Source organism: Anas acuta, chromosome 4 (genome assembly GCF_963932015.1).
Source record: "Anas acuta chromosome 4, bAnaAcu1.1, whole genome shotgun sequence".
In the NCBI taxonomy this organism is placed as follows: domain Eukaryota; kingdom Metazoa; phylum Chordata; class Aves; order Anseriformes; family Anatidae; genus Anas; species Anas acuta.
Window position 1 is genome coordinate 44,540,177 of NC_088982.1, and position 21,044 is coordinate 44,561,220.

Sequence of the window (21,044 nt, forward strand, 5' to 3'; positions counted from 1 at the left end):
TTTTGTTGCTTAGAAAGTAGACCGCTATGTTTTGGGAAGGTTAAAGAACCACCTGCAAAGACTGCCTGAGATATTTACTGTCTCCCGCCCCCCACTTCATGATGTAGGGGGGAAAAAGTGTTTATTTGGGTTTTGTTTCTTGCTTGTTTTAACACCTTAGAAATATCAGGAGTGTCGAGTCTGGTCTTTCCTGTTTTTTGTTGGCAGACTTCTTGAATGACTCTGTAAATTAGGAGTTTTCTCAGGCCTCAAATAAATGGTATGCAGTTTGTCTTTAGAAGGAGCTTTTGTCCGAATATCTTGAGCTAAATGGCAGGTTAGGACATTGAGTTAGATAGTCTGAATAAAAAATGCTTTTTTGCTTGGAATTCTCTTTCTGGCAGAAGTTTTTATATTGGTTTGTTTTGTTGTTGGTTTGAAATTTGAAAAGGAAGCTTTGTTATTCTGGGTTTAATTTCCAATTTTTGTTTTCTCTTTACTAATGTGCTTTCAACACCTCTGTATTGTATGGTATGGACAAGAAAGAATGGGAATGAAGCAGAAAAAGTGATTTAAGAATCCTTTTATTCTGCAAGTGCAGATATTTTTTTTTAAATCCCTGATTTAGCATAACCTGTGTTGTCTTTCACTATAAATCAGTACTGCTCTTTTTTTTTTTTTTTTTTTTTACAATGTGAAATCAAAATTAAAAAACAGCCACAAACAACAGCAACAATATAAAAAAAAAAAAAAATAATCTAGAACTCATGGATATCTTGTTAATTCCTGGCAGCCTGAAAACTGTTGATGCCCTGATGGAGTGTGTCTCTTTCCATGATATCTTAACAAGCTTCCTAAAACTGAAAAGCAGCTGTGTAAATGTGGTTATGAATGGGCCTTAAGTGTAATGTCATAAAAGGGAAGGCTGATGGGTAGTGTTTAAATCAGTGGAAGTGTACAACTGATACTGGATGTGAACTTGTTGGTTGAATGAAGAAATAGCATAATTGTGAGTGAGCTCTGCTTTTGGACACAATTGCTGTGTTGGGAAATGTGGAAGAAATTCCAGTTATACTTAAGTGTATGTGCATGTATTTTCCCTTTCTTCTGTATAAACATATACTAAGTATGTGGGCAGATCAGTGGCTTGCAGATCATGCAAATATATGGATTTTGGTGGAGCTGGGAAGGAAGATTGACAAAATGAATGCAGTGATAGTTCCTTTACACATAAACGCTGTCTCAAAATACTGACCACAAGTAACTTAAAAATGCAACCTTGCATTTATCTTTAAACTATGTCATATGAATGAAAAAAAATAAACTCGAGCATTAGGTTTTACCCCTTAAGAGAGTTTTAGAGGCAACAGTTGAAGCAAGTATCTGGAAAAAAAAGAGACTTAGGCAGTGCCAAAGAGACTTAGGCAGTCTTATGCTGAAAATGCTGAACACAGTTAACTTTAAACTACACCCAGTACTTGAGGTTATGCCTAAGTGTGTATCGTAGTTGTTGAAAGGTTGAGGATCATTTTTCAGATCATCACTTAAGCAGCTGTTTCCTGGCAGAACAAAAATTTAGTTGGAGAATGGCAAATGGACCAGTGAGAAAGAGAAGAACTGATTCTCACAGGGAAACTGGAACAGTGTTATTCTAGACATAATGATGAGGCCAATTTTGTTGTTTTTTAAACACCGACTGAACATGTGTGAGGGAGTAGTTGGGGACAGGGAGCGGAGGAGATAGAGTGATGGTACCATGTTTTTTCCATTGGATTTTGTAGCTAGGCTTTGGGGAGAAAAGTGGTGTTAATGGTTTTATTTTCTGGTTGGCATGTGCCCAAATCCCAAGGCTCTAAATCTGTTTAGCCACTGAGTGAACTCTTTAACTCCTGTTAAATTTACTGTTTTTCAGGGTGTTTCCTTCCAGAATCAAGTTAATCTTGATCTTCAATAAAATTCTTTGCTAGTGTTTTTTTCTCTTTTCTAGGTAAAGAAATTAAAAGCCTTTGATGGAGATGTATCAAAACTGTCTCAAGCTGATTCCTTCATGTATTTACTAATCCAGGTGCCAAAGTAAGGAGATAGTAGGTTTATTCTGTTCATGATGGTTCTTTTTGGCTGTCAGTTCTAAACCTGTTTGTTTGTCTGCTCCAGTTACGCTCTTAGGATTGAAGCCATGGTGTTAGAGAGGGAGTTCTCACCCTCCTGTGCTTCTCTGCAGGATGACATGAAAATTATAAGACGGGCAACAAAAGGTAATTAAGCATGTTGGGACATGTATAATACTCTTGTTTTTGTTAGCATGTTAATTAGTTTGCATTATGAAGACCAGAGCTTGAATTTCAGGTACCTTCACTATTAAAAGGAAGCTAACTCCCCTCTGACAAATGCCATCAGGGTGTGTCTGGTGAATCTTTGCTTCCAAAATCAAAAATCTGGAGACTTGGACACACTACCAATGAGTTCATGACCAAAGCCTACAAACAGCGTATCCTAAGCTGACGCAAGCACAGGTGTTCATGATCAAATTAGGACAAATCCTTGTCATTTGAATACAGTTCACTCTTTCGTGTATCACTGTTGCTGTGATCGAATCCCATTGTTAAACATTTTGCTCATTTTCAGAGATCTATATAGAAAATCACTGTAGAGCTTTCAGATTTCCCTATGTGCAGCTGCCTTTTGAGGTGGCAGTACTGAGAGGCTAAAATCTTTACTGTGGAGATGTAATTCTGTTTCATGTTCTCTACATTTCACAAGCTTTGAAATACTACGACTGGCTATTCTTAAGCTAATCTGGTATCTTCTGCTCTGTGGGAAAATAACTGATGTCCTAGTTTAATTTAACATTAATGCTGACACTTTCAAATGCCTTGAGTACCTATTTGTCCTTTTTCTCAGTATGAAAGTCCTGCTTCATGCTGGTAAATTTTCTGACAGACTACTGGAGCACTGTCTAGACTGCTTCTAGTGGGATAAAAAGGCACAGTAGTCAAAATATTCAAATATGAGCACCAGCGCTTAGGATAGTAATTTTTAGTGAAGGAAAAGGGAGAAAAGTCTGGTGTGTTCTTCCCAACTGTGGGGATTGAACTGGTCCTTCCTGACTCAGGAAAATGTCCCTTACTTTAAGCTGAGGTTTGAGTTTGGCCTTTTATTGGGAGCTCTTTGAAATCATTGCTCTTTGTTTTGAGCAACAGACATAGGTGAGGGGAATATGTTATGTATAAAAGCAGCCGCGCCCTATTGTCCTTCATGTCCTTCACCCAGGACCTTTCTGATGAATTCTTTCCCTCCAGAGGAGACACTTTAGTCTCCAGATCCTGCACCAGGCCAGTCATGCAAATCAGACTGAGCTTCCCTGTCTTCAGTCCAGTTGTGTCATGTGCTCCTCTCCATTTGGTCTTTTCACTTGAGGGCTTGTTGATAGCCTGAAGTTGTTTAGGAATTCTGTCTACTTTTCTATACCCATCTACTCTGTTTCTTTCCTTGTAATTAAGCTGCGAGAATATTTACTTAAATCCTAACGCTGATAACCACTAAGGCTTAGGATGGTCTAAATAGCTTGGTGGATTCTCATCTCGCCTACAAATGGATGTATCTCGTAGTGACGCTAAGCAGGCTCTTAGTATGCAAAAACTTCAGATGTTGCTTTCTCTCCTTGGCCTTATGAAATCCAGTATTCTCTTTTGTATTCCCTGCTCTTTCTTCCCCCTTACTTCCTCACCTATAGCTTGTTAGATCTCAGACTGCTTAATTAGTTCTATGATTTTATCCTGCTAACACTGAAATCCAAAGATACAAGGGCTGTCTGCTTCCAGCATGATAGATTAGTGCATTGTGTTAAGCAGTTAAATGTGGGGTAAATTTCAGAATTTGAACTTTGAAACGAAATAGTTTTTAAAAGTATTTATACTGCAATCGAAAGGATTCCACCTTTTATTAGTACCTTACATTAAAAACAGCTCACATTGATTTTCTTGCCTTATAGGTGACTTGCGAATTTGCAGTTACTTGGTTTACTGTGCCATTTGTGTAATGTTAATTTATTAACTCTTAGCAATTTTGAATTCCCATGCCTTTATTTCTAAGGTGCTATGCTCAGTGACTTTTAAACACGTGTTGTTTTCTGTTCATGTGTGGGGTGGGTGAAGAGGTGTACATGTACGAACTCAGAACACTACTGTGCATTTTGCAAAAAGGGCATGTGTACAAAGCAAGCTTCCGTGATGGAAAAGCTTTAAGTGGCAGTTATATTCAGTGTGAAGCAAAGAGTCAAATGGAATAGAACTTTGCTAATCGTCTTTGATGTCACTGAGGTAAAACAAATGCCACTCTGAGTTGGTGATTATATAGAAATAAAATAGTGATTCATAATGGGAGTGAGATAAGAATGGAAAATTAAAACATTGTCTGATGTCTTCTCAGGCCTGATGGCTAAATCTCCCTAAAAAGAATAATTGTTCAAAAATCCTATCCTGACAGATGGCAATGGATCCTGCGAGGTGCAGAACATTTGCCTCACACTGAATTTAGCAGGTTGTGAGGACACTTGCATAAGATACTTTGCACATTGCAGGATCAGGCCCCAAATGTTTTGTGAGCTACTGGGGGTTGCCTTGGAAATACTACACTTGCAAAGCTGAAGTCTGAACATATACTTGAGGTTTGCCAACTGTGCTTGTGACTTTGAATTATATAGGACCTTTTTTTTCCCATGACCTTTCAATTCACTGTAGTTTCTTGTTAAAATAAAAATCAGTATCTTTAAAAGCTTGATGTGAAGAGCAGTTTGTTAAGTGTGTGTGTATTTGTAAACAATTATTAGACAGCAATTTTCTGCTCCTTACAGAGTTAATGACTTGTGAGGAGCTGCATTCCATATTGCACTTGGTCCTCCAGGCTGGGAATATTATGAATGCGGTAAGTGACATCTAAAATGGGGACGGCTGATCAACCAAACTTCATTGTTAGTATTGCAGTCCATTTATGCCACGCACCTCAGCTGTTTCCTTCTTTTTAGGGAGGTTATGCTGGCAATGCTGTTGGATTTAAACTGTCGTCGCTGCTCAAGCTGGCGGACACAAAAGCAAACAAACCTGGGATGAGCCTGCTGCATTTTGTTGCTCTGGTATATAAAAGCTATTTTGTAACTGATGCAAACCTAAAGCCATAGATGATTGACAATATAAGGAGCCATGTCTCTCAGAAAAAGTGGCTTGTTTAAGGCTTTGATCCTCTTCTTTTCTCCTCCTTACACAAAGTTCACTATTTTTTCTATCTCTGGTCACCCTATCCAGAAATCCATGGAAAGCTTGATTTTTTAATCTCATGCTTACCTTCATCTAACTTTCTTACTGTAGCTTATCTCTTACTGTCCTGAATTCTTACAATGTAGAAGTGACTTTTTTTTTTGTTAAGTACTCTTTTAATCATCCTACTGAATCTTTTCATCAACATGTTTCTGTTTATTTTCTTTTTTTTTCCTACCTTTGGTGACTGACAAGTATTTTTAAAGCTGCAGCAGACACTTTTTTAGTTATTTTTCCTTCCTTTCAAACTTTTTGATTTTAGAAGAGAGGGAATTTAAATGCTTCCATATGTGCCTTTAGTTATCTGTGTACAAACTGGCTTAACAGATTTCTAGTCAGCAAACAATGGGGCATTAATTGATGTTTGTGCAGGAAACATTGTATCTGCTCAAACAATAGGCATCAGTAAATTGTTCTTTCCCTAGCATTCCCTATTAATGTGACTTGGGTTCACTGGTATAAGCAGCTATAGTTGTGGACTGTGAAATGGAAGCTCTTGTTTAATGTTTCTAGTTCTCCCTGCTTTTCTTTTAAGTGGTGTCCTCTGCTCAATTGTGTTAGGATTGCACAGGAAGGAAAACAGTGCAGGAGACAAAACTTTAAATGCCCTCCCAGAGGCTTTAGAGCTGTTGGATTTAGGTACTTTGGCCTAGTAATGGAATGTTAATGGGTTGTGTGTGTTTTGGTTTTGTTCTGTTTGCTTCAGGAAGCCCAAAAGAAAGATGCTGCTCTTCTCAACTTTTCAGAAAAAATTAGGGATGTTCATGATGCTGCCAGGTAAGCCAAAAGAAAACTGAGAACTTAGGGTTAGACTGTGACTTGGAACTTTTTTATTTGTGCAGCAATGAGGCTCATTCAGAGAAGTCTTGGCACAAAAACTGAGATCTTTACGAATGTTTACTATAGCTTTGAGGGCTGCATTTCCATTTGCTAGCAGAAATATGCCTGCAATGTGCCTTCAGGTGTAAGGTTTTTTATGACACAGTCTCCAGAAGTGTTTTGTAGTTTCGTCTCTGTCAAATACCATGCGCATGGATGCTACTTTTAAGAGATCATGCTAAAGCACATTAATGTTTTTCTTTAAACCAATTTTCATCTGTCTCTGTTCAGTGCTCTTCCAAGTGTGGTTCCAGATACAAGTGCTGGCCATGGCTTCTCTTAGATGTGTTTTGATACTTGGTTTGCTTCTCCATTTCTGTCAGGTGGAAAATCTGAAGGATTTGGGGCTCTGTGTTTTCATCTCAACATCTCTAGCTGCATAATTTTAAACTGAACCTGATTCATACCTTGATAACTGTACCTGCCTTTGTGAGATGTTGCGATCTGAAGCACAAACCTGGAAGCTAGCGATCCTGGAGTTCTACTCCCAGTTTTGCTACTTCCTTGCTCCTTGAGCTTTGGGCAATCTATTTACATTATTTTCCCAGCTGTAAAACGGATCCAAGCTCTTATATCTGATGCAGAATTAAGTCATGTCTGCAAAGGACTCTGAAATCTTCTGAAGAAAGGAGTGGCCATGGAGTTAATCAGAAAATTTTTGATGGACCACCTGTGTGGCTCTCTGCCATCCAACTCACACACCTTCTTGGCAGTCTGCCTCGTGGCCTGCTGGGGAATGTAGCTTCCCTCGGCATCCAAGCCCCCTGGCAAACTACAGGGGAACAGGCAGAATCTGAAAACTGGTGATATTTTTCAAGCCGTTTGGTACTTTGATCACATTTGTCAATGCTGAAAATCTTCTGTTATAACTCTTGCTGAAATCTATTCGTGAAATGTACTCTACAGGAAAATGAAACAAAATGAAATACATGTCCTACCATTGGGTGTGAGGAAAATCATTATTAGAGACAACTGTCATGTACAAGTTGCTCATAAATCCTTCCAATTAGAGCATGTTAAAACAACCGCCATTATGTACCTTGTTTTTTTATCTCACCTTCTTTCCTTGTAGTCCTTCATCCTCCTCTTTCACAGGCAGAAAAATATAGCCTGTATCATGTACACCTCTTCTCATTTGCAAAAACACCCATGATCTTCCCAGAGCAGGGAGCTAACCTTTGGAGATGAAGTAAGCAGAGAAAACACAACGCACATTATATTCATTTATACGTGCTGTCACCATGTTCTGCCATGTGCCATCAGTCAGTCTGCCACACGTCTTCAGCCTTACTGTGTTGAAGTCTGTCTGTTGGTGAATTAAGGGTAGTTTACAAGCATATGTGCAGTTGTTAATTTTTACCGTTTTGGAAATAGTGGTGCTTCAACTCCAGACAGAGCTCAGTTTGCTTGTGAAGGAAATGTCGTGGCTTTAGGAGTGTTTACCCTCAAAGTGACTGAGGGATTTGGGTGGAAGCTCCCATCGTATGGAAAGTGCCTCTCCCAGGATAAGACTTAGATTACATCAGATGAGAGCTCTTTCCTGTGATCTTACATTTGCTGAGTTCCTTTTGCTTAAAAACAGGAGCAGCTCTGCTGCTGGTATGTGGTAGAAGGATGAAATGTTACAACTGCTGGGTCGAGACTGTGTGGGCTACATTGCTGTGACAACTTAGAAGAACATAACATGCAATTTCATGATGCCTCATGTTATTGCCAAAATGGGCAGTCCTGGCTGACAGTCCCTTCTGACCCCTTTTTGTGCCAGCTTTGGCACTTAAACAGTAACGTAAAAAGATGGACCAAGGAAATGATCCATCTGGAAGCAAATTGTTTTACCTTTCTTTGGGTTAATTTTCAGTTCGCAGATATGGCTGTATTTAGAAGATGAGTGCTAGCACAGGCCACAGGGAGAAAAAAGGAGCGCTTGGGCAGGGTGGCATTGCACTTTCAGGTGGTAAGGCTGGGTAGGACTGGCTCGAGTTAATTGTGAAACCACACCCCATGGGAATCTTTTCAGTTTGCAAATAAGAAGAAATGTGCTTATCTCTCTCCTAACTTTCGATTTATACTCTGGAAATATTTCCTGAACAGGCAGGTCTTGTTTAAAAGCCAGCTTGCACCTCGTGTTAAACATCCATTTTTGATGCATATTGTGGCTAACCTAGGGGCAACTCTTTCTCACTGATAAGTATTCTCTGTATATGCATTTTTTTAGGTTATCCATTGATAATTTAGAAGCAGAGCTTCAGTCACTGTCTTTCAAAGCAAGATCTGTTAAAGACAGCATTCGACGAGACCCGAAACTCTTTTACCAGATGGAAAGCTTTCTGCAGGTTTGTAGGATATCTGTGTTCATGCGTTGTTATCACCTGAATGCAGTAGCATTCCTCAGCTCAGTGTAATTTGCGTGGACAAGTTAATAAAGTGAAGCATTGTTTCGATATGCCTACTCTGTCAGTTGTACGAAGATGTTCCAAATATATGCTGTTTGTCGAGAGTGCTGGAAAGACTGTATTTTTACTAGGAGGGATGTTGAGTGTACGTTGGCTGAGGCTTGTTAGGCAAGCGTGTTTGATGCCTGTGAAATCACTGTTGGAGATCTGTAGTTAAAATATAAGACAATTGGGACTGATCTCTGGTTTTGTACTTAACACACAGATACTACACTTTGGGCAGCTGTGACGTTATATTGGATCATGCCAGTTTTTGCTGAGGCTGTGCTATGCATATTAATCCTGACTGTTAGGTGACTGGGGAGATATTGTTAGCAGCTTGCATGCTAAGGGGCTGTTTTCTGTACTAATTTGCCCTTCACACAGAGTGTATCATTCTAAGCCGTACCATTTCTTCTTGGTAGGCTCTCCTTTTCTTTTTTCCTATCGCAGTGACTTCATAAGCATGAATGTGTATAGCACTTCACTTTGAAGCAGAGCGCTTAGCTTTGATGCAAAGTTCTTGGTATTTTCCGGGTGATGCCTGGAGAAATATGTATTATACTTCAATTAAACGTTTTTTCTGTTTCATGCTATAGATAGTTATTAAAAGTGAAAAAGCAGGCGTTGGAACTGGAACTTAACCCACGCTGATTTTCAACTTGCAAGTGTAGTTAATAGTCCTGTAGTTTTACAGGAGATGTGAAGCTGATGAAGAAAGAGGCGGGTCAAGATTGAAATAGCTGTCCTCATTCACTCTGAAATATTGGCTTTTATCCATTGCACCCAGACTCTTTAATGTTCTGTTCTGACATGTTTGGGAATTTTTTTTTAATTTAATAGATGGTTTTACGTAACGCTACAACCTTGTTTAGGCCACATTCCAAAAAAATGTTGGGAAAAAAAATAATTTTACAAATACATACCTTACACAAACACTTCCGGTTTTTGTTTTTAAATTGCAGATGATAACCAAGCTGATTGAAAGTCAGCCTTCATTATCTCATCCTCATGAATAAATTACTGAAATATGTGGGAGGAACTAATTTTCTATGTATGCTCTTGTCAATTGTCCAGTTTATCTTCTATCCAGCTTTTTTTTTTTTCTGAACACTAACAAGTCAGATTTGTTCCCACCCTACTGGCATCATTTGGCAAGTAGCTTTCTGGCAGGTGGGGTTGTCTTAAATGGTCACCAGTACCTCCAGCTGCCTGTTCACACTCCAGTGCTGCAGTACAAGAAGTATTTAGGTGATCATGAGGTGGACAGTGTCAGAATAGATTTGTCTGGAAATTAATTTTCTCCCCACATTACTTTGAGTCAGATGTGTTCTCAGATGTGGGACTGTGCAAGGATGGGAGTGAATGGCTGGTGATGTAGATCAGAGAGACAGAGGAGCAACTTCTGAAATTCTTTTAAGTAGTTCTGCTGCTCAAAGTCTAACTACAGTCTTGTTGTCTTCCTCCTGACTTTTTTCCAACAATCCACTCCAACCAAGTCTGTATAGCTCTACACTTCTGACTCAAAGAACTACTTTACAGGGATGATTTCTGGATGTCATAAAATACATTTGTAGTATATGTATTTCCTTACCTGCCTGGCATGAAAGGCTTTTTGGTGGTGGTCTAAGGTCAGCTCAGGAAGCAGTGGATCATATGATGTATATCCATGAATTTATTCATGTTTTTTTTTGAGAAAATCAGAGAGGAAGAACTAACCCATTTCAACTGAGTTGAAAGTTGCCAGGAAAATGGGAAAATAAGGCATGAGAGCTTTGTGGGGGCTCCAAAGTGGTCCACCAGTACAGTCTTTGGTTTTACTCAACTGAGAATTAAAGTTCTATGTCAGTTCAAGGGCTTTTGAACTTTTGCCTGGTTTGTATCCTTGTCACTAGAATTTACATTTTGATTTATGCATTTTCCTTGACCTTCCTTACTCAATTTATTGAAATGACAAGAAGCTTCTTTTAGTTACTAGGAGTTTTCCCTCAAAGTTTTAATTTCCGGGGCTCTGTAACAGCTTCTAGGATGGAAAGTGGTTTTCTTAAATTCTTAATATTCACATCACCTGTTGGGACTTTTCTATCTAGTTCACCCTACTGTGTTTTTTTGCTACAGTTTGCTGTAAGACATCTAAAAGAGCTTGAACACCAGAAACGGGAATTGCAAAAGGAAGGAAACGCTCTCATTGACTTCTTCTGTGAGGACAAAGAAACTATGAAGTTGGATGAATGTTTCCAGATATTTAGGGACTTCTGCATTAGATTCAACAAGGCTGTTAAGGTAAGCACCGTTAAACTTGCAGTAAGGCTGTTAAGCACTGAATGCGATTCTCACTCGTTTGAAATAAATGCTGACCAGGTGGATTAAATTATTTGTTTTCTGTCTATGGGACACTTCCTATCTGGGGGTATTTGGTATATTTGCCAGAATGGCTACAGCAAACTGCTATGGAAATGGTCATCCTGCCCAGCCCGGTATGCAGTCCCACTGCCAACTCATCAGCTCTCGTTCTGTTCTGCACCTTCTGCTCAGGCTGGCCAGACCATTGAGGTGTTCTGTCAGGGTAGCCTGTAGGGCTTGCATGTAGGTGGGCTTCTTCCTCCTCCTTTGGTGAGAAGGTTGATAATTGCTATATGGTATATAACTAACTGCATACTTGAATTGGTCCCAAATAATTCAAGTATGCGAATATGAGCATAGGCAAGGAGCAATATCAGCATTGTTTACAATTTTGGTTGAGAAAAGTTTGCCTGTCATTACAAATAATTTTTAGGACTTTATAAATAGCATCAATTAGATGGATCCAGAAATATATTTATTTTTTCTGCCTTATGAGATCCGCATTTGACAGCACTTTGCATAAAAGCTTTAGTTTAGAAATGAGAGAACGTTCTTTATTACAGCAAGCTAAGAGGACGTTCAGTTAACATCTCATTGTCCCATTAGCTTACCTACCGTTTACCACCCAAGGCAGCACGTAGTTATGCATGTGAATATTATACAGATATAAACGGTGGTAACTATTGCAGACATTGCAGTGAGAGGTGACTTTGTGCATTCATGAAGGACGTGTTCAATTATTCAGGGCTGGGGATTTAATTCATAATCACACATTACAAGTGGTTGATGAATAGCTATTACTTCAGGGTCCCATGGGGATCTCTCTTCCTCTCTCTGTAGTAAGTAATCACACTCTAAAATAATGACAAATTAGTCTTTTATTTGTGACTATTGAAAAGATTTACTTACTAGGTATTTCATGTGGATTACCTATGTCCCTACAAATTTAACGGAACAATTTGGAATAGAGACTGCAGGTCTGCTCAATGTTACATGTGGACAGCACAGCCAGCAGTGTGAAAAGATGGCTTACACACGATAGCCAAGTGCACATATTTCAAACTGTATGTTAACTCTTTTTTTTTTTTTTTCAATTTTAGAATATGGCTCTATGTGCTTAAAATAGATTTTTCTTGTGAATAAAATCTCCAGAAGCATGTTTTGGGTGAGGTTAAAACGTTCTGTGTCTAGTATGGAAGACGAAAGTAGTATCTATTTACTACTATTTTTAACTATTTCTCTTTACAATGGGATATTTAAAGTTAAGCTTTAGCATTAGGCAAGAATTAATTCTGTAATTCCACGCCTGTGAAAGAAAGCTCCCTGTCACAGACATTCTTCCTGAAAAGCAAGTTTTTTCTTTTTCCTTTCTTAGCTGTTTGGGTTTCTGAGGTCTCTAATGCATCTTATCTTTCACAGCCCAGTGTCACCTCAAATCCACTTTAAGAGGTGTAGATCAACCCATTCATCAAAAGGAGTTTCAGCATTAGGCTTTTGTTTACTGAAAGCTTTCAGGCAACTGTTTATAGTTGTGCAGCTCTTCTGTTGTCACAACACTGGGAAAATCAAACTAGACAGTGCTTCAGACAAATAGAGGTGTGTTTTTTTAAACAGTGTGTCATACAGGCTTGCTGAGGGCAGACTTAACAACATGCTGGAAAATGATGTAATTTTGAATCCTCTGTCAAGACTAGCCCTTTCTCTTCTTTCTTTCGCTACAGCTGTACTGGCTCTAGAAAACCAGGTTCTCCATTTCAGAAAATAACCTGGAAAGGTCAACTGAAGTTGCACCTAGATTAAATCTGAAGTGTAGAGGTGACACTTAAAATGTTGACGGTCGTAATAATCCACTGGCAATGATTTTATAGCAGAAAGGTGTTCCTGTGTTGTCTTTCAAACACAAACTGCTGCTTTCTAAACCAGAACCCAGTAGCTTCGTTAGCAAAATCACCAGCCTGGCCTGGGCAACGTCTGAGCAGTAGTTATCAATTTTTGAAGTGAACAAGAGGTCCAAATCTGGGATGAGGCATTTATTAATGGTCCTTGAGAGGTGTCAGTCGTTGCCTAAGTAATGATAACGAGGCACTGTATAAACTTTTTAATTTGCTTTCATGTGGAAGTAGGTAATGCCTTTTCATAAAATTTCCCTTCTGTTATGCTCAAGTTGGAGGTAAGTAGCACCCCATAGCAACCCCACTTGCTGCTCCAATTGCAATTGTTGTAATATGGGACAGTGGAAGGAACACACTGACTGTGTGCTCATCAGACGAGTTTGTCGTAAAATATGTAATGCTCAGGTGGAAGTTTACTCACCAGATAAGGCTGCCAACTCTAAACGTACCGCGAGCAGATTTCAAGCTCTCCATATATAGCAGGGACTCTTTGAGTGCACCTGACATCTGCTTGGGTTTGACAGGTCACATTCTGTGCTGTGCAGGAGCTTGGTCAGCATAAGAAGAAAACGCACAGACTGATGTGCCTCCAGCATGAGTTATGCAGGGAACTGCTGCCCGTATGGTTAATGCTTGCAGACTGTGATTGCCACAGTGAAGTCATGTGGGTTGTATGTATTGGGGGTGGAGGGAGGGTGATGGCAGAAGGAAATATGACGGGAAGAAATAAAGGGAAAGATAAAGCAGGGCAACTTGTTCTCATGTAGGGCACTGTCCTCTGTAACATGGATTTATGCCTTTCTTTATCAGGAAAACAGGGAACGAGAGATTCAGGAACTTCATCATCTGCAAAGGCGAAAGGAGCTGGAGGAGAAGCGTCGATCCTGGGCAGCTGGAGAGCTTGGGAGCTTTGGACGGAGCAGCAGTGAAAATGATGTGGAAATGCTGGCCAAAAAAGGACTTGAAGAGTTTCTTCCCTTCTTGCAGCAGAGACCCCAAAGCCCTTCGTACAGAAACCCCAATTCTAGACGCTCTCGACTTTCTCTGGGGATTACTGCAGACAGGGAGCTGCAGAGTTTCCTGGAGATCTCAAAAGATGAGGATCCAAACAAGTTTAACAGCCTTCCCCGTGCAAACACCCGACAAGCAAGACCCAATGTGGCCTGGACTGAATCCAAAGAAACTAAAGATCTCAACTTAAATACCTTGCACTTGCACCAGCAGTCTGAAACCAAAGGGAAAAGAGGTGACCACCTGCAGTTGCCCCCAGCACAGTCCAGTCACTTTGGTGGCTCAGCCGGTCCTGGTGCCCGCTACCCACCAAGAAGCACCAACTACAACACGCACACTTCTAATGCCTCCTGCGAGGAGTCCGCTGATATAAACGCTCTGGCCCTTGCAATTGAGGAGCACGAACTTGTTAAAGGATTGCATAAGTTTGACATTCAAGGAGCAAAGCCCGCAGAAGATACACCTCTAATCTACTTAGAGGATGTCGGTGGGACAGACTTGGAGACTCTAGATGATCTCAGCTTGCATTCCCTTAGCACTGCTGACGATGACTTGCCTCCAGCTTGCAGGAGCTCCAGAGAGGCCCATGACCATAAAGCCAAGGCAGTGGGTTGCAAGAGCGAAGCTTCAGAGCCCAGCAGCAGCAGCCCCATGTCTCTGGATACAAGTGTTTCTGGAAGTAGGGATGACGGGCCGATGTTCTATGTGTCGGATACGACGACTGACTGCTCTTTGACGCTGGACTCTGAAGAGGGAAATGATTTCAAATCGGTAGGCAACGAAGTAAGAAGTGAGGCTGGCAAAGCACGCTCTTCTGTGAGTGGGGCTCAGTACAGGTCTAGAACGCTCTTCTCGAACCTGAATACTGCGTCTGCCAAGGATCTGTCTCCTCACGCTTCCACAAACGATAAGGATGATGCCAACAGCAAGCACATGCTTTCTAAAGAAAAGTCCGTAAAAAATAAAGACGCGATAGGACCAAAGAGAAACTCTCTTAAGGACAGATCTCCAAGTTCCTCCAAATCCAGTGGCACTCGCCCAAGCCACACAGCTTCTTCCAGACCTGTAAGAACTTTGAATGCCTCTGAGAATGAAAGTATGAGGAAAGTGGTGCCTATTTCTCGGTCTAACAAACCACCAAGCAGTGTGAAAAAGCCCGAAGCCAAGCCGGCGCTTCGTGAAACTAGTACGGTGGAGAGTCGTCTGTCTCGTCGCAGCTCTGTCCGAGGCACAACTGACACGCTGCCAAGGAGTCCTTACAGGCACAGCGTGTCAGTAGAAGAGCCGAGGTTACAGAGGGGGACTGTGACCTCAAGCAGCGCTCATTTTGAGAGGGACAGAGTCGCTCTCAAGAAGCCCGTCTCTAAACCCATTAGGAGTACTGTAAAATCGAAGACAGATGAAATAAAGATCTGTCGCTCCAGCGTGAAACCACAGACCCCTGCAGATGACACCAAAGTTGCCCCAGTCACTGTCCCCAAGACACCATCCACTGTCCCCAGCTTCGCAAGGAATACAGTGGCTTCTTCTTCAAAGCGTGCAAAAGTGGATCTCTCCAGTTCATCCAGACCTCCAACCATCACGAGGTCTGTGTCCCAGAGGCTGCCTAAAGCAAAGCCAGCAGCAACCTCTGATGAGACGAGTCCAAAGGAGAATGGGGGCAGTACTTTAAAGAGAGCAAACAGTGCCAGAGCGGTTGGGAGAAGCCTCCTCCAGGGTGACACTGTCAGCACCAAAGTGGAGCCCTCAGCAAAGGAGCAGGGAACGGAGGAGAAGTCCTCTCTTAAAATGAAAGATGCGAACCGGACCACAATAGGTAAAATACTGAAGCCGTTGCTGAAGTAAGGGAGAGGTTTGGGGAACCTTGGAATGTGAACACTTGTTCAAGCACTGGATGTCTGCGTCGTGGGATTCCTTAAAACGGTAACATTGCTGAGAAGCAACACCATGTGCTCTTTGAAGTACCGCACACCACTGGAAAAGGGCAACTACTCGGGTTCTGGTCTAAATCCTTTTTTTGCGAATTTGAATGTATTTGAAGCTACTGTGATGGAATAAGAGCATAACAGCAAGCCTTTGAGTATTTATCCTATAGAAGATCACCAAAAGCCAAAAATTGTAAAGCAGTTAAACTACAAGACGAAACGCGTTGTGACAGAAAGCATGGATAAAGGCCAGTTTGTATGTACATAAGATTATTCCTAAGACTCAAGCGTTTGTGCTGGTCGGTTCCTTATTTGATGTTAACGTGAATCCTGTGGAACAGTACTGAAAAATGAACGTGGGTGATCGTGCTTTTCGTTGCTTCTACTGCCTCGGATTCAGGAACTCTTTTTTGCCTGTTGCAAAGTCCATTGCTGGCAATTGGACAGACTGGGAACTGCTGGCCAAAAAATAGTAAAACGGGATATTTTCTGTTTGTGGCTGTCTTTAACCTCACTGAAGAATTTCTAGCATGTTTTATGAATGTGTACGTGTGTCTGGAGAAAACTTTCTGCTGGCCAGGAGGCATTTTCTCCAAGAATGTGGCAGCGTTGTCTTGCATGCACGAGTAGTTACGGCTGGTGCTGCGCCGAGCAGCACAGCCAGAGGCTGTGCCTGTTGGAAGGGCCATCAGTAACCATTGGGATGATGCCTACTCCTCATCTGACTTGTTTTAGTCACAAGCAAACTTGCCAGCTTTGGGTCATACAGAAGTGCCATATATTTATGATACATATCAAGGATGTTTGCAGTTCAAGTCTTGAAGGCTGCGTTGTAGTGCCGAGCACTTTCGTACTATTCCATGTTTCCACTGGTTTATCTACTACCAAATTACTTGAATGTTGCAATGGCTCTGATTGAGCCATCAGTTTCCCTGCCTCCTCCTTCTCCTCTCCTTGTCAACATGAATATTTAGCATGAAACACAGAGCTTACGCATGACAATGTTTTTGTAGACTTCCTTGGTTGCTTCGAATGTGGTTTTTAATGTTTAAAGACTCCAAAGGATGACTTAAACTAGTATTTGATGAGCTTTTTACAAAATAAAAACGGCTCTTTTTTCCTGCAGATACAAATTTTAACATCTTCCCAAACTAAGGTACAGAGAATGAGGGAAAACTTGTTCAGCGTGCTATGCATCTTCCTAAGGGAAATGTACGTAGGTGAGGAAACTGATCGCTGTTCTCCTAAGCATCTTATTTAAAGAGTTGCCTTTTTACTTGCTTACAAATGAAGCCTCATTTAAGAATAAAATAAAAAATAAAAGGAAAATCTCTTCAGACAAGTGGCATTGACTTACTAATGGTAGATCTGCTTGTCTGCTCTATCCCTTGGTGCTGGAATGAGAACGAGCCGCTGGATTGCTCACATGCTTCTCATGGGATAGTATCAGGGACAGCTACCTTTGTACTCTGAATTTGGCAAGGGGCCCTTAGTGCTTCCTTTATACCAGCAAATCTTACTGCAGACACCATACCCAAACACCACGAAGTATTACATAGGGCTTCTTGTTCGAGTCTGTCCCACAGGGAGAATTTATATAGCCCACTTTTTGGTCAGGGTGAATTTTTGCTCGAAACCCTATAAGCTTTTTGGATGCTGCCTCCCTTGTGGGTTAGATTTAAAAGAAAAAAAAAACTCCCTTTTCCTTATTTGTATCTGTGTGTATGTATGCACATCTGCAAAAGCAGATGATTAACTCTTCTCCTTTATTAAAAAAAAAAAAAAAAACACTTTTATTGGTAGTAAGCTTGAAAAAAATAATTTAAATGTGTTTGGAATATGTAAATAAGTTTCTATAAATCTGTGTAAAAGAAAACTGAATGTATTTAATGGAACATTTATACATTTCGGAGTAACTTGGTAGTTTAATAAAGTTCCCATTTACTGGGCATGAGCTTTATGCTTCTTTTTCCTGTTACGCTTTTGGCTTTGGTCCTGGAGGTCTCTGGCAACTGGAATCTGAGTGTAGGTGACTGTGGGAAAATCCCAAAAGGACGGACTTCACAGCAGAAATTCTGGCTTTTACAGTGCCGGGTTTGTTTTTGTACTAAGACATGCAATTCGTCTTTAGTTTCTGAATGTTCCTGAGGCAGGGCTTTCTGCACATGTTTGGGTATAAGGTGGAAGGTATTAGATGGTAGATGCAGCACTTTGTGTATGCACTGCATGATGTGGCCAAGACAAATGTTCATGGCACTAACAAGTCTGGATCTGTCACTATCTTCATGCCTTTTAGCTTAGCACACTTTATTGAGAAATCCTGGTTTACAGCTCCCAGGGCTTTGGAAATAAAGAGTAGCCTGTTTTGCAGGAGCAGGTGGTGATTTCTACACTGCAATTCTGAATTTTCACATTCCACCCCATTCTCCCATAATTTTTCCTGCCTTGCTGCTTAAAAAAAAAAAAGAACATCTATGGGTCGGAAAAAATGAAAGCCAGCCAGCCTCCTTGTCCTCAGGGAGCACTTCCTCCCCTCTGCTATGGAAATGATTTTTGGACTGGAATTGCTGCTATTTGCAAACTCGCCTAGCCCCTGACTTTTCTCGTTTGGCGAGTGCGTCTCTCCCCGTGCGGAGCGGCGAGCACCTGCTGTCTGCCAGCGCTGAGTGATGGCTGCTGATGGAATCTACGTGGGAAAGCCCTGCGCCATCAAAAGGTGTGTCTCAAAAGTTTATGTTTTTTTAAACTTCATTTTTATTTCAAAAGGGTTTATAATTACCAATTCATTATTTAAACTACCAGCTGTCAGAGACAGCGTTGCCCCGTAGGTTTAATTTCCCATGTCATGAAATTTTCCCAAAGAAAGAGGCCGCGGGGGTAGCCGGGCTGCAGTCGGTTTTGAAGAAAGACACGAGACCTTCTCTCCAGCTTTGTTCTGCCGAGCGGCTGCTGCTTGTGATCGCGATCAGAGGCGCATCTGTCTCCTTTGATGGCTGCTGAGGTGACAGTGAAGTGGGGGAGCCCGGGGGACCGTGGGGGAATCTGGGGCTGCGGAGCTGGAAGAGATGGCGAGATAGGGGAAGGAGCTGTGGGAGTAGGAGAGAGGTGCTGATTCATACTTAAAGGAATTTAATATTCACATCTCATGTGGGAACTGCATACAAATGAGGGGCTCAGTGCATCCCTCATTACAACAGCTCATTAAATTATCAGGGAAGACAGAAAGAGTTCCCATCACGCCTCCCACAGCGTGCAAGTCCGGGCTATGTCATTCAAAATAACCCCACCGCTATCTTTCTCATCTTAGGCTATGTCTGTGTGGACGGATGCAGCCGCTCACGCGTTGGCTCTGACCGAGCCAGAGAGGAGCCAGCAGCGGGCTGGGAGCGAGCACACAGCGTGTTAGCTCAGCGCTGACCCCGAGCTCGGATACAGTGACGGTGACCCCATCCTCTGCACGGCTCGCTGCCTCCAGCTCCACGCGCAGCCACGGAGAGCTGAGGCCCAGGAGGACCTGCCCTCGGAAAGCTGCTGCTGCTGCTCCACGTGAGGAGGCGATCCCCGCGAGAGAGGCCCGGCTGAACACAGTTCCTTTCCGAGCTGGCTGCTCGACGTTTTCCATTAACTTGATACATGCTGTTTACATCCTCCTGCTGCCAGTGCCAGAGATAACTGCCTTGGGAACAGCTCCCTACAGGTATTGTTAGCAGCTGCTGAAAACAAAGGAGTTTGCTTTAGCCACGTCACTATCTAAATAGCCAGAAATACATTACTTCTTTATTGCTCGTAAGCCAATAAAAATCTGTCTTGTTCTCCTGGCTGAAAGATGCATTCTGGAAATCTTGCGTGCTGTTAAAGCTGGCGTCCAAGCAAACAGCCTTGCGACTGTAAAGAAAGTGACACCGAGGCAAAGAATGTGAGAAGGGTTCTTGTGGCAACAAAGCGTGTTTCTCTTCCCAGTGTGCGACCACCACCAGCAGCATCGCCTACTTGCACTCGGACAAAGTTGCTCCAGCCAACGCTGCGCGGGTCCTTGCCGTGCAGCTGGCTTCTGTGTCGTTTCAGGCAGAAGGCTGAGAGTGCAGAGTGTGCACTGTCCCGGCCAGAAACTTGCTCTGATTTTAAAACCAGACCAAAAAAAATCACTAACCCCCAATTGCTGATGTCTTTTCTTTATGCGCTGAACCAGTGGGGAGCATGGAGGCCGTTTAAGACATTGAATTCAGCGGCGGTGTTCAGGTTTGGAGGGGCCGAGCACATGCTCCACAAGGGTGGCCTTGTCTGGAAGGAGGGGGGAGAGTTTCAAGCGTTTCTGAGAACATTCACCCCATCTGAAGCAGGGATGCGGGACAGACTCCCTTTGAACAGTGATGTGTCTCCTGCTTTTGATCATGTCTGAACAATAGCTCCTTTTTTACCCTGCTCCATCCTTATTTGTTTGGGGGGAGAAGGGGAACAACAGACTTTGCTGCCTCCTCTTAGGCCAAATGGAGGAGAGAGGTGAACATTACCTACTTTTCTTTTCTTTTTTTTTTTTTTTTCATTTTTCACAATAGGACTTTGACCATCACATAGAGCGTGTAGCTTCAAGTAACTCTCTGCTGCACAGGGGCACCAGCTATTTTCAACATTTGCAGTGATGGACCAGCAAAATAGGCATAAAAGCCAATCTCTGTCTAGCCTCAGATCACCAAAGCTCGCATTTCCTCTTTATCCTGAAATAACTGAACAGAAACAATGTTTATTTGGGCAACCAAGAGGAGCTGGCTTGGAAATCTTTGATTCCACTTCTGCATAATAATTTACAATCAACTTTATTTACCATTACCCTTGCCTTTCTTTGTCGTTACAAGTGAAAAAGCTTCCTTCAGCAGTAAAGGAGGGTCAATGGGTGCCAAACCGGCATCTGCATCTGTGGTGTTGTTGCTGGGGGTTACTCCTGATGCTTTTCCATGGGTTCAGGGAAAAAAAGCGAATGGACTGTCCAGTGCACTTTCAATAGTTTCTTCAAAAAAAAAAAAAAAAAAAAAAAGGAAGCTTTTGCATGTTTTTGGTGGTCCAGATCAAGCTTTGGGAAGGAATTGAGTTTGTTTCTAAGATGGACACGTGCGTGATTGGCAGCTTGGAATTACTGAGGTCCAGTACTCAGCGTGCTGCCTGTGGAAATAGGGAGACGTGTATGAGGGAAAATGTGATGCTTACAAATGGACAGGCACAGCTGGAGACAAGTTTTCAGAAAGCATGTGGATCCTTTTCTCTGTATCATTAGCA

At 41.9% G+C, this 21,044-nt stretch overlaps 2 protein-coding genes across 4 annotated transcripts in view; both read left to right on the plus strand.

Annotated features, from left to right (window-relative positions):
- The window catches only part of FHDC1 (FH2 domain containing 1), a 38,160-nt gene extending 17,662 nt beyond the window's left edge, over positions 1-20,498 (plus strand). For all 3 annotated transcript variants that reach the window (XM_068680997.1, XM_068680998.1, XM_068680999.1), the window contains exons 5-13: positions 1,967-2,052; positions 2,134-2,234; positions 4,832-4,902; positions 5,003-5,110; positions 5,998-6,068; positions 8,386-8,503; positions 10,721-10,885; positions 13,648-18,489; positions 19,081-20,498. In XM_068680997.1, the coding sequence (XP_068537098.1) occupies positions 1,967-2,052; positions 2,134-2,234; positions 4,832-4,902; positions 5,003-5,110; positions 5,998-6,068; positions 8,386-8,503; positions 10,721-10,885; positions 13,648-15,693 (2,766 nt within the window). In that variant the 3' untranslated portion in view covers positions 15,694-18,489; positions 19,081-20,498. The remainder of the gene's footprint in view (positions 1-1,966; positions 2,053-2,133; positions 2,235-4,831; positions 4,903-5,002; positions 5,111-5,997; positions 6,069-8,385; positions 8,504-10,720; positions 10,886-13,647; positions 18,490-19,080) is intronic.
- The window catches only part of MND1 (meiotic nuclear divisions 1), a 213,689-nt gene that overhangs the window by 1,119 nt on the left and 191,526 nt on the right, over positions 1-21,044 (plus strand). The window lies entirely within an intron of this gene.